The sequence below is a fragment of the Heloderma suspectum genome, chromosome Z (genome assembly GCF_057233095.1).
Source record: "Heloderma suspectum isolate Gila_16-S chromosome Z, 16-S_ref, whole genome shotgun sequence".
Taxonomy (NCBI): domain Eukaryota; kingdom Metazoa; phylum Chordata; class Lepidosauria; order Squamata; family Helodermatidae; genus Heloderma; species Heloderma suspectum.
In genome coordinates this window covers 9,253,707-9,271,057 of record NC_139476.1, presented here as the reverse complement: position 1 = coordinate 9,271,057, position 17,351 = coordinate 9,253,707, and the positions used below count along the sequence as shown (strand labels likewise).

Genomic DNA, 17,351 nt, shown 5'->3' with positions numbered 1-17,351 from the left:
TGGAACTCTGTCCTACTAGGGCAATAGGAGTATGTTGTCTCAGCAGGGAGCCGAAGCCTTATGTAGGCTGACAAGAGCTGTAGCATGGTCAGCTCTGCCCCTCCTGGAGGAGCTGACTGGATTGTTAAAGGGCCTTCCCCTGATTTTGTAGCCTGAGACTTCTGCAAGGCTGGAGAGATGGAGTTTATCACAGGGGCCCATCCTCTGACCCAGAGGACAATGACAGGACAGTGTCCTCTGGCCAGGAGGGGCCTGAATAAGGCACTGACTGTCCTACCCCCAAAGAAGCAGCCTGTACTTCATCCTTATCAGACTCTGCTGTACACAGGAAGGGCTGGGTCCCATGATACCTATGGCTGACCTTTCTGGGTTTTGTTTCCAGATTGTGCTTCCTGCTGTATTTGTCTGCATTGCCCTCTTCTTCAGCCTGATCGTCCCACCCTTTGGCAAGTATCCGCCCTTGCGCCTCGAGCCCTGGATGTATGGACCTCAGTTCACCTTTTTCAGGTACATCTGTACTTCCTACTAAGACTGGGCCAGACTTCTGAACTTTTGAAAGTTTGGCCTGAATTTTGTAGGGAGATGGAAAGAGGGGGTAAAACTGCCTCCCCACTTTTCATTTTGTGAGGGGAATTTTCAGGGCAGGGGACACTGAACATGCTGACACTTCTCCATACTGCCGGCCACTATGTTGAAATTAGTGCCGTGCCGAAAATTTCTCCTGCATTTCTTTGACTATCCTCATTCAATTTGATAGAAAAGAAATGGCATTCGAAAAGAAATTCAAAAGAGAAGAAATTTTGGGTAAATTCTCATGGGTTGGGTTTGGGGTTCTTGTGCTTACCTTACCCATGAGGTGGCTGAGGAGTGTGCACGAGTGTCATTGTACAATCATCTCTGTGGCAGCCTGCAGCCTCCTTGTTTTCCCACACTTCGGTGAAAGCCGTCATGAGGAAGACATCTTGAGGCAATTCCTCCCATGGGGCTTTTTCAGTTCAGGAAGTGCAGGCAGACTGGGAGGGTACAGAGCAACAGAAAGATGGGTAATAAAGAGAGAAAATACACACAGCCCCCTCAACCACCTCACAGTGATTGTTGTTGTTGTTGTTCAGTCGTTCAGTCGTGTCCGACTCTTCGTGACCCCATGGACCATAGCACGCCAGGCCTTCCTGTCCTCCGCTCTCTCCCGGAGCGTGCTCAAGTTCATATTCATTGCATCAGTGATGCTATCTAGCCATCTCATCCTCTGCCGTCCCCTTCTCCTTTTGCCTTCAGTCTTTCCCAGCATCAGGGTCTTTTCCAGGGAGTTTTCTCTTCGCATTAGGTGGCCAAAATATTTGAGCTTCAGCTTCAGTATCTGTCCTTCCAAGATCAAAACCCAAAAGAAATTCAAAATTCTGCCTCAGACAAGCGGAAGCCTCAACACGGTTGGTGCTGTTGCCACTTCCAGGACCAGTGCAAGAAACCAAAAACCCTCAGGAGAAAAGCCTGTGCTATGACCCCTGCCAGTAGTGAGCCCTCTCTGTGAGAAACCATTGGAAAATTTCTCCTCCCCTAGGAGGAATTCAGTGAAATTGCCCCCCTCCACAAATAGGCTGGAGAATTTTGAGAAGCCGTTTGTGCCCAGCTGTAGTTGAAATGCTCAAGTCCCCTAATGCAGGGTTGCTGAATCTCCTTCAGCCTGAGGGCCAAATCCCATTTCGGATAAGCTCTCGGGGGCCGCGTTCCCATGGTGAGTAGGGATGAAGGCAAAAGGGTGGGCCGAAATACCAGTATATTTCAGCATCAAGCTCTTGCTGCCAGGAGCTAAGCCATAGAAGAGTCATTTCGGCCTTTTAGAATGGGAGAAAGCTAAGCCAGGAAGCCAGAAGATGATCAGAAGCCAGGGGGAAGTGGGTCAGGAGGACAAAGGAGGCCACCGTTGCCTCCCACTCCAGAACATCTCGCAGAAGAATGCTGCGTTGTGAGACTGTTCTGGGCCTGTCTCAGGATTTAAACATGGTGGCTGGCAACATGGAAGAACTGGGAGGCATTTTGCAGCTTCAAGCTTTACCCCAACCAGACCCTCCCCCTTCACAGCCTGTGAATGGGGGGGGGGGATTTTTCAACAGTCCTATATCCCTCCCTACTGACCGGAACACTTTCCTCAGTGGAAAATGCAATCTCTCCCTTGGAACTCCTTTTAATTTTTCCTCTCGTAGCGATGACTTGCCAGGGGATGTTGATTCTGCCCAGCTGCTACGAGCTCTTCTCGATGTTCCTGGCTTTGGAACCAAATGCATGAGGGATGATGTCGGACGGTAAGTACTCCAGAGCAGTGTTTCCCCTTGGGGTGTGTGTGGGGGGCAGCTATACTCCCAAAATTGTCCTTATTTCATGATTGTCCTTATTTCCTTACTGTCCTAATTGTCCTCCCCAAATTTTGGCATCCTGAGTTAACCTGGACTTGTTTCCAAAGCGGAACTGATATAGTAAGTAGGAGCGTTTTGTAGGATCATGTTTGTTCTTTCCACGTTTTCTACAGATGGCTGTGCGTGGACCGTCCATCGCAGCATCAGTGAAACACAACACAAAAGGGATCTCAGGGTAAACGTACATGCAGTCATGTCAAGGTTGCATCTTTGCAATGTTTTATCAATGGAGGTGGGTGATAAGGGGGCGCTGGAGATGCAAACGAACTGAAAGCTGTAGCAAATGGTACACGTTAATTCAGGCATTATTATTTTTTAAATTCTCCTAGACAAACCAGAGTTACAGACGAGCAGAAGGCAGCACAGAGCAAAATTCCAAACCAATAAAGGAACACTGTTGGGGGTGGGGGGAGAGAAATCTGCTCATCTTTAATTTATAGTGAATTTATAGGAACTGACCCATCATAGGCTTCTCATGTAGGAATAGGGTTTAGCTCGTGACTCAGCTCCTTCAAAGCTGGGGACTTTGTCTCAACTTCAAAAAATCACATCCACAGCCTACCCCAAATCTGCCATTTATTGGGGGCATTGCTGGACTCCTGCTTGGCCAAAGAATTCCTCCCTTGGGATCAAATGGAGGTGTTGGTCTCTTTGGCAATGGAGCTTAACTGTCGCACGGCTGCTTTGGCGCTCAACGTCCAACACCTACTGGGCCTTATGGCTGCAAGAACAGCTGTAGTCCGATATGCTTGGTGGAATATGAGGCCTCCTTTGAATCAGTTCAAATGCAAGTTCGATACTGAGTGGAACACCCACCGGACTGAGCTGTGGCTTCTGCAGGACGTCGGGGACTCTCTACGGTGGTGAATGGTGCTGCCCACCTTGTTGGAGAGCATGCTCTTCCTTCAACCCTTGCCATCTTGGATAGTAACTACAGATGTGTCGCTCTCAGGATGGGAAGCTCCTTGGTTAGGCCTCACAGTCCATGGGCAATGTTTGGCTGCAGAGGCAGGGCAGTGCCTCAACCTCCTAGAACTCAGGGTGGTGGAAAAGGCCCTTTGGGCAATCAAACTGGACCTGGTGGGCAGATGGTGTGGCATATGCCTTGGTTCAGAGATTCTTTCAGACTATATTGTCAGTATGCTGACAACTACTAGTCACTTGTCGATTGTGTCTACAGTGAGATTTCTCTTACAGTCATCTAGAGCTAGTTCAATACTTTACTCTGATATGAGTAACAGAATTGTAGTTCTTAAGAAACACTCTCCCCAACAAGATTTGAAATGCAAGAAAGCAAAGTGGCTGTCTGATGAGGCTTTACAAGTCGCTGAGGAAAGAAGGGAACCGAAAAGCAAGGGAGAAAGGGGAAGATATATCCAACTGAATGCAATTTCCAGAGAATAGCAAGGAGAGACAAGAAGGCCTTCTTAAATGAACAGTGCAAAGAAATCGAGGAAAACAATAGAATGGGAAAGACTAGAGATCTTTTCCAAGAAAATCGGAGATATCAAGGGAACTTTTTGTGCAAAGATGGGCATGATAAAGGACAAAGAAGGCAGGGACCTAACAGAAGCAGATGAGATTAAGAAGAGGTGGAAAGAATCCACAGAAGAACTATACAGGAAAGATCTTAATGTCCCTGATAGCCATGATAGTGCGGTCACTGAACTTGAGCCGGACATCCTAGAGAGTGAAGTCAAGTGGGCCTTAGGTAGCATTAGTAACAACAAAGCTAGCAGAGATGACAGTATTCCAGCTGAGCTATTTAAAATCCTAAAAGATGATGCTTTTAAAGTGCTGCACTCAATATGCCAACAAATGTGGAACACTCAACAGTGCCCACAAGACTGGAAAAGGTCAGTTTACATTCCAATTCCAAAGAAGGGCAATGCCAAAGAGTGCTCAAACTACCGTACAATTGTGCTCATTTCACATGCCAGCAAGGTGATGCTCAAAATCCTACAAGCTCGGCTTCAGCAGTATGTGAACCGAGAACTACCGGAAGTACAAGCTGGGTTTCGAAGAGGCAGAGGAACTAGAGATCAAATCGCCAACATTCACTGGATCATGGAGAAAGCAAGAGAATTCCAGAAAAACATCTATTTCTGCTTCATTGACTACGCTAAAGCCTTTGATTGTGTGGATCACAACAAACTGTGGCAAATTCTTAAAGTGATGGGAGTACCAGACCACCTTACCTGTCTCCTGAGAAACCTGTACGAGGGTCAAGAAGCAACAGTAAGAACCAGACATGGAACAACTGATTGGTTCCAAATTGGGAAAGGAGTACGACAAGGCTGCATATTGTCGCCCTGCTTATTTAACTTATATGCAGAGTACATCATGAGAAACGCCGGGTTGGATGAATGGCAGGCCAGAATTAAGATTGCCGGGAGAATTATCAACAACCTCAGATACACGGACGATACCACCCTAATGGCAGAAAGCGAAGAGGATCTCAAGAGCCTCTTGTTGAGGGTGAAAGTGAAGAGTGCAAAAGCTGGTTTGAAACTCAACAATAAAAAAACGAAGATCATGGCATCTGGCCCCATCACTTCCTGGCATATAGAAGGGGAAGAAATTGAAGCAGTGACAGATTTTACTTTCTTGGGCTCCAAGATCACCGCAAACGGTGACTGTAGCCATGAAATTAAAAGACGCTTGCTCCTTGGGAGGAAAGCTATGGCCAACCTAGACAGCATAGTAAGAAGCAGAGACATCACCTTGCCAACAAAAGGTCCGTCTAATCAAAAGCTATGGTTTTCCCAGTAGTAACGTATGGCTGTGAGAGCTGGACTATAAGGAAGGCTGAGTGCCGAAGAACTGATGCTTTCGAACTGTGGTGCTGGAGAAGATTTACGAGTCCCCTGGACTGCAAGGAGGTCAAATCAGTCCATCCTAAAGGAAATCAACCCTGACTGCTCATTGGAAGGACAGATACTGAAGCTGAAGCTCAAATATTTTGGCCACCTAATGCGAAGAGAAAAGTCACTGGAAAAGACCCTGATGCTGGGAAAGATCGAAGGCAAAAGGAGAAGGGGACGGCAGAGTATGAGATGGCTACATAGCATCACCAATGCAATGGATACGAACTTGAGCACACTCCGGGAGAGAGTGGAGGACAGGAAGTCCTGGCGTGCTCTGGTCCATGGGGTCACGAAGAGTCAGACACAACTTAATGACTGAACAACAACAACCATTAGCATAACGGCAATAAATACAAGCGCTTATGCATGCATAAATTCAAACACATGAAACTTCTAACATCATTCTTAAACAAGGCTTCTAAGCAGAATCAAGTACATTTAGGGATGTACAAAACCCACTTACCGTTCCGGTCCAGGTGTCCGCAGGGTGGGGGGAGGCAATCCGTCCCTCCCCCTGGAATCTTGCCCTGCTGGCTCCACTCCGTGGTGAGCCTGCAGTGCCACCACCCAGGCCTATCCGCAGCTGGGCTTCCGTCCACTGCCCGGCTGTGGGGACCCAAATGGCGTCCAGTGTAGCTGACTCCATTTGTGTCCCTGCTGTTTTCGGTGATAGGCTACATAAATATTTACGTAGCCTATCACCGAAAACAGCAGGGACGCAAATGGCGTCGCCTATGCCGGACACCATTCGCGGTTGCAGTCTGGGGCAATGGACAGACGGCAGCAGTGGACGGACCCGGACTGGCCGGCAGCAGGTAGGGTCTGTCCAGGGAGGATTTCGGCGGGGAGAGTAGTCTGTTCCGCCACGGACTCCACGGACTCATTGGAGTCCATGGTGGATTTCTCCGCCATCCCTAAGTACATTTGCTAGTTTCTAATGATAATCCATATCAAGCTTACCAGGTTGATTCCACAGGCAATGCGTTCAGGACAGCTGTTTCTAAAGGAGAGCTTCCACTGTTGAGTATTCGGAGTCTTTTTTATCTACTTTTTGGATGCTATGAAATATGTCTAAACTATTTTTACCACAGTTTACATTTCTAATCCAAAATTTTTAAAGATAACTTTTCTACTTTAAATCTTCATGTGCCTAAAAGTTTCTTATCAAGACGAATGCGCATACAAATATACTTATCTAAACATTTTAGCTTCCTTTGACATGTTACAGGTATGTTTTTGACACAAACATATTTCCTTGACATCATCTTGTCCTGTGAGCTTGTTTGCCTTACAAATGTATGGTTTGGAGTCAGGCTTCTTGGTCACTTATTTGGCTTCCAGTATGTTGGTTCCACTTTGGAAAACAAGACCAAGTATGGGTGATTTGGTTGAGGAGAGTCCTTGCAACATCCCTGGCCTCAGATGCTAACCTGTGGGCTGCATTTCTCCCCCGTTCCCTCCCCTTTTGCTTGGCTTCAGGAAGGATCCATGCCCGCTGCCTGCTTCCCACGAACAAGGCTTCCACACCCCAGATGTGCCGCCGTCTCTGATGGAGGTTTTCAAGAACGGCAACTGGACTTTGGCCAATCCGTCCCCGGAATGTGTGTGCAGCTCCCAATTGTCCCGGAAGATGCTTCCGGATTGTCCCGAAGGAGCAGGAGGGTTGCCCCCTCCTCAGGTAAATGGTGCATTTTGTCTCCTGTGTTGCCCGTTAGACAAAGAGGAGGAGAGCCGTGGAGATTCTGACATTCAGCAATGCACCATCTCAGGCTTGGTGGCCAAATCCAGCCCTCGTGGGATCCCAAAGTAGCCCTCTGGGGTTAGGGGCTAGACCATGCCCCTTTCTCCCCAACCACCAGTGATTTGGTGGTTTACTAGATTTTCTAAAAGGCTGAAATGCCTCTCCAAGGGCTTTGTTAGTGGCAGTAAGGATCACAGAAAGATATTTATTTTGCAGTTTACCAGGGCTTCTGTACCCGCATTCTAAGCAAGATAAAGATCAGCTCTTTGCAGAGACAAGTTCTCCCCAACCTCGGGACAGAAAGCAAGCTGCGAATCAGTGGGTCTCCTGAGGGATTCAAGTCTCTCTCTCTCCATAGTGGTGGCTTTGTTGCTGTCAGGGAGTCGCCGTGTTCTTCTTCCTCCCCTGGCCAGCTCCGTGCTCGCTTTGAGCCTCTCCTAGCCCGGCCAAGAAAACTCTCCTCCCAGCCCAGGTCAACAGGCAGACACGCTGGAGGCGGGGAGCAATTGTGATTTTCCTGCTCTTCTCAATGGCTTCTTCTCCTTCCCAGACTGTAGTTATAGTGTACACACAGCCATTAAAGTGAATTTACATTTAAATAGTGGATTATCTCTGGGTGTTATTTTAGTGGGATAAAGTCCAAATACAGCTGGATGTGCCCTGGAGGTTGACAGTGTCATGTTGTTGCAGAAATCAGAGTCAGAGAGACCACAGAGTGAAGGAAAAAGAGTTTTTCTTTATTAACGCGTGGGCTTTATGGCTGGAATCACTTCCAAAGTGCCAAAAGCCCCGAATTACATCAGCAAATTGTTTTTATAGACATTATGACACATATGAAAAAGCTCCTCTGCCCCTCTCCGTGTAGATGTCAACTTTCTACTTCAATGTAAATGACCCGCAAACTTCTGTGAGCAACCAATCACAAGCCCACGATAAATGCCTTGTGGAAAGGCAGCCACCATGCTTTAAGCTAAAATATGCTGGTATTTTTGATTTTTTTTATACCCTTTTCCCTTTAGCCCCTTTCATTTGTTTGCTTGTTTGTTTGTTACACTTATATCCCACTTTTCTTCCATCGTGGAACTCAAGGTGGCTACATGTGGTTCCCAGGTGATCTCCCCTCCAAGCACTGCCCAGGCCCAGACCTGCTTAGCTTCAGCAAGGTGGCTCCCTCAGGTGCCTTCAGACCATGTCTTGGGACCTTTCCCCTTTGGCCCTGCCCTTTTTCCCTTTGGCTGTGCCCACCATTGGAATGCAGCCCCTCCCCCAAGGAATTCAGCTCTCAGGCTGGAAGAGGTTAAATATCCCTGGTCTAAGGCTGTTCAAACTCTTCTACCTCTGCTATTGGCGTAGCTGCAGTTGCACTTGTGTAGCATCCTGCATGATGATCCGTCATCCCAATTCCCCTATTCCAGATGCAGAGGAACACTGGAGACATCCTCCACAACCTGACGGGCAGGAACATCTCTGACTTCCTGGTGAAAACCTACCCCAAAGTCATTCGCAAAGGGTAAGCATGTGTCATAGAATCATAGAATAGTAGGGTTGGAAGGGGCCTACAAGGCCATCGAGTCCAACCCCCTGCTCAATGCAGGAATCCAAGTCAAAGCATCCCTGACAAATGGCTGTCCAGCCTCGTCTTGAAGGCCTCCAGTGTGGGAGAGCCCACCACCTCCCCAGGTAATTGGTTCCATTGTCGTATTGCTCTTACAGTCAGGAAGTTTTTCCTGATGTTCAGCCGGAATCTGGCTTCCTGTAACTTGAGCCCATTATTCCGTGTCCTGCACTCTGGGATGATCAAGAAGAGATCCCGGCCTTCTTCTCTGTGACAACCTTTCAAGTACTTGAAGAGCGCAATCATATCTCCCCTCAGTCTTCTCTTCTCAAGGCTAAACAGGCCCAGTTCTTTCAGTCTCTCTTCATAGGGCTTTGTTTCCAGTCCCCTGATCATCTTTGTTGCCCTCCTCTGAACCCTGTCCAGCTTGTCTGCATCCTTCAAGTGTGGTGCCCAGAACTGGACACAGTACTCCAGATGAGGCCTAACCAGTGCTGAGTAGAGGGGAACTAGTACTTCCTGGGATTTGGAAGCTATGCTTCTATTAATGCAGCCCAAAAGAGCATTGGCCTTTTTTGCAGCCACATCACATTGTTGGCTCATATTCAGCTTGTGATCGACAACAATTCCAAGATCCTTCTCGCTTGTAGTGTGGTTGAGCCACGTATCCCCCATCTTGTAACTGTGCATTTGGTTTCTTTTTCCTAAGTGCAGAACTTGGCATTTATCCCTATTAAATGTCATTCTGTTGTTTTCTGCCCAGCGCTCCAGTCTATCCAGATCACTTTGAATTTTGTTTCTGTCTTCCAAAGTATTAGCTATCCCGCCCAATTTGGTGTCATCTGCAAATGTGATCAGCATTCCCTGCACCTCCTCCTCCAAGTCATTCATACAAATGTGGAAGAACACTGGGCCCAGGACTGAGCCCTGCGGTACCCCACTCGTTACCTCTCCCCAGTTAGAGAAGGTCCCATTGATAAGCACTCTTTGAGTCCGATTCTGTAGCCAACTGTGGATCCACCGGATCGTTGTTTCATCTAGCCCACTTTGAGCTAGTTTGCTCATCAGGATATCATGGGGCACTTTGTCGAAAGCTTTGCTGAAGTCGAGGTATATGATGTCTACAGCATTCCCACGGTCTACAAGGGAGGTGACTTGATCAAAAAATGAGATCAGATTTGTCTGGCAGGACTTGTTTTTGACAAATCCATGTTGGCTTCAAGTAATCACGGCATTGTTGTCAAGGTGCTTCCAGATGGATTGCTTTATGATCTGCTTCAGAATTTTCCCAGGGATTGATGTCAGACTGACTGGTCTGTAGTTCCCAGGTTCCTCCTTTTTACCCTTTTTGAAGACAGGGACAACGTTAGCCCTCCTCCAGTCATCTGGCACTTCCCCCGTCCTCCATGATTTCTCAAAGAGAATAGACAGCGGTTCTGAGACTTCTTCTGCCAGTTCTTCTGCCAATGTCCCCTCTGGTTTGGGGTATGCGGCATACAACGTTGAGCTGATTATTTAGCTGGAGGGCTGATGAACGGCCTTTTGTTCAGTGAAAAAGTTGCCCCTGAATAATCGTGCTGCAAACTTCTTAAAGTATTATAAGGTTTTAATGGCTTTTATTCTAGCTGATTCATTACATTCATAGAGCCACCCATCAAGAAATATTCCAGACAAATGAAGTAAAATGTAAACATGCAAAATGCAATAATTAAAAACAGCAATAAAATGCAGCATAAACACACCTTCCCTTCTAATAGGAACAGCACGAAACAATTAGCAGCTCAGAAAAACAACTGTGCTAAAACAGTGACAGCCCAAGGAGTGTTTAAAAAACTTGAGTGAATAGAAAGGTGCCAAAAAGAGCATAAAGAAGGGCTGAGTGATCCTCTCCGGGGAGGCTATTCCACACCCAGGGTGCCACCAAGGAGAAGCCCCTTCCTTTAGTGGCATAAACACATGGGTGCTGTCTTAGGCTCATTTTCACAAACACCATTTGAGATGGTCACCCTTGTTTCTGGACTGCACCATTGCAGAGTACAAGTGGGGGCTCACAGAATTGACTTCTCCTCCATACAGAAATAAGAGCAAAACAAAACAACCCACGCCTAGAAAACAAGCAGGTCAGGATGAACCTCTTCCCCTGACATGCTAGTTTTCTGCCTGCACAGAATTACTATCTATCTATCTATCTATCTATCTATCTATCTATCTATTTTAATTGCATGGAGGAGAAGTCAAGTCAAATGAGCCTCCAAGCTGCAGTCTGGAATAGTATACAGTCCAGAAACCGGTATAGCTGTCCTATGAGCTCACATCATCTCAGGAACATAGAATCCTAGGGTTGGAAGGGGTCTGCAAGACCATCAAGTCCAACCCCCTGCTCCATGCAGGAAGCCTGATTCCCAGGTGGTCTCCCATCCAAGGACTAACCAGGGCTGACCCTGCTTAGCTGCCGAGATCAGACGAGATCAGTTTCTGTGCTCTTATCTGCTATTTTTGTGAGAACCAGACCTTAGAAGGGCCATTCTGACTTCTCCCAATCTCTCTCTTTCTCTTTCATGGTTGAGGGTTCATCTAAAATTAGGTATTCTCCTTATTTCTCACACAGGAGAGAATGCATTGAAAGACTGGCTAGTTTTGCCCTGCGATCCAGTGGTAAAAAGGGCCAGTGTGCTTTGCTCAGGATGGAAAGGCATCTGAGTAACAGCTGGTTTTTACATTTCCAAAATGGGGTATCCAACGTTTCGCCCTTTTTCCCAGCAACCCCAGCACCTTCAGGTCCAACCTTGTAACCCTCACATGACCTGCAGAGCCGAATGTTGATGTGAGCAGCCTCCCCCCCCAATATATCTTGGGTCTCTGAACATGCAGACGCTATGACTTCATCATCAAGTCACAGTTCTTCCCCCCCACATTCCTCCTCCCTGCCCCCCACCAAGCCCACTTTTTGCAACATCTTGCCTGATGAAGAGATCTAGAGCAGTGGCGTCGTGGTAAATCCTGAAGTGCAGGGCACTCATCATGAGAGTCCCTGTAGCCACGCCCCCAAGGGAAGTCCAAAAATCCGGGCAGCTATGTTGATCCATGTCAACAAAATAGTTCTAGCAGTTTTTTCTCCACCAGGACCTTTGTAAAGCGAATGGGTCTTTGTTGCCTGTTCAAGACCAAACCAGCCCGAAATACTTTGCATCACATCCTATAGATTGTAGCTGGGGAAATTCATTTTCCTCCAGCTATTGTGAGGATTGCAGCTAAACTCAGAAAGGAACAGGGAATTCGGAGGGGGGTGGCACATGGCGTCAGCATCCCTATGAATGAAAAAGTGACAACGGTACGTCCCTGGAAGCCCTGTCTCCACTATATCGCTGATCTGTAGATCTCGAAAGCCTGTACGTTTGTTGTGATCTTTTGGTTGGCCTAATACGAATTTTGGAGTTTGTCTTACGGTCAACACAGCGACCTTTCTTTTCTTTCTAAGATGGCAGCTGTTGCATGTAGGCATCCCATGAACTCACATGGACTTAGACATTTCTGTGTTCACAACTCATGCTCTGGCAGACTCGATTAGGATGCCCACCTCCATTTTCTGACTGTTTTCTTTGTTTTTAAACTTTTAGGTTAAGAAACAAGAAATGGGTTAATGAACAGTGGTAAGAGACTTCTTTTATTTTTAAAAGGTGCCATTTTTTCACATTGGTATGATGGGAACCATAGGTGCTTCTGAGTGGGCTTTTGCATCATTCATAGAATCCTAGAAGAGTAGGGTTGGAAGGGGCCTACAAGACCATTGAGTCCAACCCCCTGCTCAAGGCAGGAATCCAAGTCAGAGCATCCCCGACATATTCACAGAACTTTATGGTGGGGTCAAGATGTCTACTATTCATGATCCTCCTGTGTTTTATTACCTCTTTCGGGGGGGTTTCCTGTTTAGGAGAAAAAGAGAACAGACGGACCAGGTGCAGGCAACTGTGGGAGGTTTAGAGTTATCTTCAGAGACGGGATGAAATTGTGGGTTTGTGTCCTGCTCTAGACTGAGTCCTGACCCTTTGCAAGCAAATAAAGAGAGCAATGCAAATTTGGCAAGCAAATAGGTTTCAGTCCAAGGGGTGTCTCTACATTAAAGGAATTCCCGCAGCCTTAGTGGGCCATTTATTTCCCTTCCCTTGGATTGTGCTCTTTCTAGGGATGGGGGAGAATTTCTCCCCGAAACTTCGGGGGGCCGAGTGCCAACGTGTTCGGCCCCCCGAAGTAGTTTCGGGGAGAAATTCTCCGCACCCCCCCCGGTACGGGAATTACCTTTCCCGAATGTCCCTCCCGGCGGCGGGTCCCGGCGGCAGTTCGTCAGGTCTTCGACAGGGGCACAGGCGGCAGCCGGTCTTTCAACCGGCTGCCGCCGCCGCCATTCCAATAAAAGGAAAAAAAAAAAAACGCCCCCGTGATAGGCTACGTGACGATTAACGTAGCCTATCACGGCTAGATCTGCAAAGTCAGCCGTGATAGGCTACGTAAATCGTCACATAGCCTATCATGGGTGACTTTTAAAAAAAAAAAGCGCGTACGGCTAATGGCCCCCATAGGGAGCTGCCATTCACGTTCCTTATTTGGTCGCTGTAGTCTACGTAAAGATTACGTAGACTACGGTGAAAATAAGGGCAACGCTATTTGCGTTGCCTTTATTTTCGCCGTAGTCTACGTAAATCTTTACGTAGACTACAGCGACCAAATAAGGAACGCGAATGGCAGCTTCCTATGGGGGCCGCCATTTGCGTACGCGCTTTTTTTTTTTAAAGTCACCCGTGATAGGCTACGTGACGATTTACGTAGCCTATCACGGCTGACTTTGCAGATCTAGCCATGATAGGCTACGTTAATTGTCACGTAGCCTATCACGGGGGTGTTTTTTTTTTTTTACTTTTTATTTCGCGGCTGGGCAAGGCGAGGCGCCTCCTCCCCGGACTTGAATTTCGGCCGGGCGAGGCGGGAAGCCTCCCCCCCCGACCTGAACTTCGGGGGGAGCAGCGAAGCGCCTCCCCCCCACCGCGAACAAGCTGCGAGACCAGGTAAGTGGCTTTTGTGCACCCCTAGCTCTTTCACAAGGCAGACGTGAAAATGCCATTTCCTGGTGGCCTACTGGCCTTCCCATTGTTTGTAGTGGAACGGCGCCATCTAGGGGCTGCACCAAACCTGTGTTTTTGTAAACGTCCAGCTTATTTCTCGGGGGGGGGGGGGAGTTATGGCACGATTACCCAGGGAAGGAGCAGGAGACATCCCAGAGGTTGACGACATCATGTAATGGACCCACAAACTTCCATGGGTGGCCAATCACGAGCACACAATAAATGCCTCGTGTAGAAATGGCCAAGGAGGTTTAGGCTAAGGCAGGAGCAGTCAAAATCCAGGCAGAAGTCAGAACGCAGGCAGGCAGGCAGACAGCAAAGATCAGGCAGCAGCAGGAGTGGTCAAGCTAACAAGCAAGAGGTCAGACACAGTTAACCAGCCAGGTAAAAGCTCAGCAGTGAACTGTTGGACTTTCAGATTTGCACAGTTGCACAATTCAGGAGAAAAAGAAACGAGCAAACAAAAAGCTCTGTGCAAATATTACTAGTTGCATCACGCCACACTTTATTTTGTTGCTAAGACAGGAGCACGTGTGTTGCGGGGCGGGGGGATGAAGGAAAGGGCCACAACAGCGGGGTGCAATCAGCCTCTATAGACACTTTCAGGGCACATCTAGGCTTGATGCCGCATACTGTGAACCTCCTAGAGAGCTTCAGATATTAGGTGGTATAAAAATGTAGGAAATGACGACGATGATAATAGAACCCACCCAGTTTCCAGCTGCTTCCCCTTAGATGCTTGTCAGATGTCCTCCTCATGAGGAGGGCCCGCCTCACGAGTAGTCCTCCTCAGTAAGCACACGCTCCTTTGCCTGGCAGCAGTCCTGTCATGGACCTTAAGGCACCGGCGTTCTCGGGGACTGGGTGGTGGCTAAGCATCTCCCGCTGCCTCAGAAGCTGAACTCTCTGCCTCTCTAGGAGGCAGATACAAAGGCATCAATCCTGAGGGTCCTGGACCGTCTTGGCTACTGCCAGGGTCTCCTGAGGGGCCAGCTGGCTCTGATGGTTCTGCCCCCTCCTCTGAAGATGACTCCAGTGGCAGCAGGACACCAGGGACCACGACAGCGTGCTGCTGAAATTCAGTAATGCTAAACGGGACAAACTTAGTTTGTTTCCAAGCTAAATTTGTCAGTGCTAGCACTCCCCAGCGGCTACAGAGTGCCATTTCGTTTAAAATGTTTCATGTCGGGCGCGGTGGGGGTTGTATGAGGTTTGCAGGCCATGCGTTGCCCACACATGAGATACAGAACGCCTTCTCATCTTTAGTGCTAGTAGGGATGTCAGAGAATTCCACACGAATTTTAAATGCGATCGAATTCTGACAAATCTGGTCCGCGGAATCCTCCTCGGAACGGGGCGGCCCGGTCGACCCGGACCGGAGCTCAAGCAGACCCTTTTTTTTTTTTTGTCCACCGAACAGCGGATTTTACAAAAATAATCGCGAAAAGAAATCCGTAAATTGCAAGTGGAAGAAGAACACGAACGGCTTTACCCTTTTAACGATATAATCATTTTCCCTGTGACCCGAGGCTTTCTTTCGCTGGGGCTGAGTCGCGAAGTCCATGGAAATCCTCCATCTTTTCTGTTTATTGTCTGTGGAATTGAGGTCAGGTCAGGTCAGTTCCGCTGAGGTCAGGTGAGGTGAGGTCAGGACAGGTCCAGTGAGGTCAGGTGACCAGAAGTTACGTGGGGAATCCCTGCGAAGGGCTTTACCCTTTTTTACGAAAATAAATAGGCATTTTCCCTATGACCTGAGGCTTACGGAGACCGATGGCGGGCGCGCGAAAAGGATTTTTCGGCAGTACTTATGAAATTATTGATGTAAGTTCAGGGAGCTGGAAAAAAACAGGGGAATCCGGGGCATGTGGACAGCAAAACGGGGCGGCCTTCAGCTCTGCGGAATCCTCGCGGAGCGGAGTCACTCTGCGAGGATTCCAGGGGGGAGGAACAGCTCACCTTCCCCCCCCCCATGGATTCCCCACCGGAGCGGACAGTGGGGAATCCATACATCCCTAAGTGCTAGGAGCCCACCGTCTGGAAGAACCCCAACACTTATTTGGCCCACTGATTTCTGGGGCTTCTAAAAACTGGGTTGAGTGAAGACCTGTTGTGCCTCCATTTAGGATAGAAGACACAGAACGCCCCAGCCTGAGCGTGTTTGGGGAGGGGCCCAGAACACAGGCCAGCGGAAACCTCTGCAGCTCGGCCCAGCTGGCCTCACTTGTCAATCAGCGTCCGCATAAAAGAGGAGCCTCAAACCTAGTTCAGGTGCTGGAAGCAATTATTGATACTTGTCTATAGCAGAAAACCTTCCTGCCAGCTCCTGGACCCGCTCTGATTATTCTTGAACCCAGAACCACTCCAACTGTTCTTCCGCACGTCCCTCTATCTGGTTCTGTTTTCCTTGGCTTCGGCCTGATACTTCAGGCTTCTTGACCTTGGACTTTCTAATGACTTATTCTAACTTCTGCTTATTGGTCAACTTGAGTAATTTACGATAGGACCGCATTGGGCTTGACACTACAAATCCAGAATGGTCTACCTGTTGCGTGCTGCAGAAAATGTTACCTCAGGACTAACCTTGTGTTCTGCAGCCCAACAACTGTCTCAGCCCAAATATCTAGGTGTCTGCTCCTCTCCAGCCCCAGAACAGGAGGGAGCAGGTCTCCTGCTGACACAAGCCCTCTCCTCCTTCCATCTCTACAAGGTATGGTGGCGTCTCTCTGGGTGCCCAGAGTTCACAGGCCCTGCCATCATCCGAGGAGATGGCCGCCGTAGTGAAGCAGATTCGCAGCCTACTTGTCATTGCCAAGGTAAGGCCCAGGATTTGGTCAGCAAGCAATTACAGAGTTTCACTTACTACTAGCACTGGATCATCTGCTCCTGAGCTGAGGGTTGCAAAGCCATTCCAAAGAACCACATGTCGCATCTGGTGTGGAGAATGTGGGTAGGGAGACTTTTTTCTCCCTTTCACATAATACCAGAACCCAAAGGAGTCACCCCATGAAGCTGATGGGTGGGAGATTCAGGACAGATCAAAGGAAGGGCTTCTTCACACAGCACAGAGTGAAACTATGGAATTTGCTCTTTCAAGATGTAGCGATGGCCACCAACGTGGATGGCTTTAAAAGGGGGTTAGACAAATTCCTGGAGGAGAAGGCTATCAAGGGCTACTAGTCCTGATGGCTGTGTGCCACCTCTGGTACCAGAGGCAGCGAGCCTCTGTACACCAGTTGCTGGGGAACATGGGCGGGAGGATGCTGTTGTGCTCATGCCCTGCTTGTGGGTTTCCCATGGGCAGCAGATTGGCCCCTGTGTGAACAGAATGCTGGACTAGGTGGACCCTTGGTCTGATCCAGCAGGGCTCTTCTGAGTTCTTATCTAAAGGCCTTGCAGGCCATTGCAGAGCGCAAGTGACTCTTCCCTTCACGCTCCTGGAGTTGACATCTTGCTCCATCCTGCATTACTTGTCTGTCTCAACCCTTGTTATTTCCCAAGACTTGTTTACTCCTCATTTTTGTGGCTAACTATCCCAAATCACATTAATCACTTGGAGGGACTTTGGAGCCCTGTAGAGGGTCTGGGAGGATGCAAAAGGTAGGCTGTGAAATTTCCAGTGCATATGAATGAATAAGGGCGCAATCCTATGCAGATAGGCGG

At 48.4% G+C, this 17,351-nt stretch overlaps 1 protein-coding gene across 1 annotated transcript in view; it reads left to right on the top strand.

Annotated features, from left to right (window-relative positions):
- The window catches only part of ABCA7 (ATP binding cassette subfamily A member 7), a 121,303-nt gene that overhangs the window by 67,092 nt on the left and 36,860 nt on the right, over positions 1-17,351 (top strand). The window contains exons 29-34 of the mRNA XM_084825891.1: positions 383-507; positions 2,202-2,300; positions 6,758-6,956; positions 8,435-8,529; positions 12,192-12,224; positions 16,399-16,504. Coding sequence (XP_084682017.1) covers positions 383-507; positions 2,202-2,300; positions 6,758-6,956; positions 8,435-8,529; positions 12,192-12,224; positions 16,399-16,504 — 657 coding nt within the window. The remainder of the gene's footprint in view (positions 1-382; positions 508-2,201; positions 2,301-6,757; positions 6,957-8,434; positions 8,530-12,191; positions 12,225-16,398; positions 16,505-17,351) is intronic.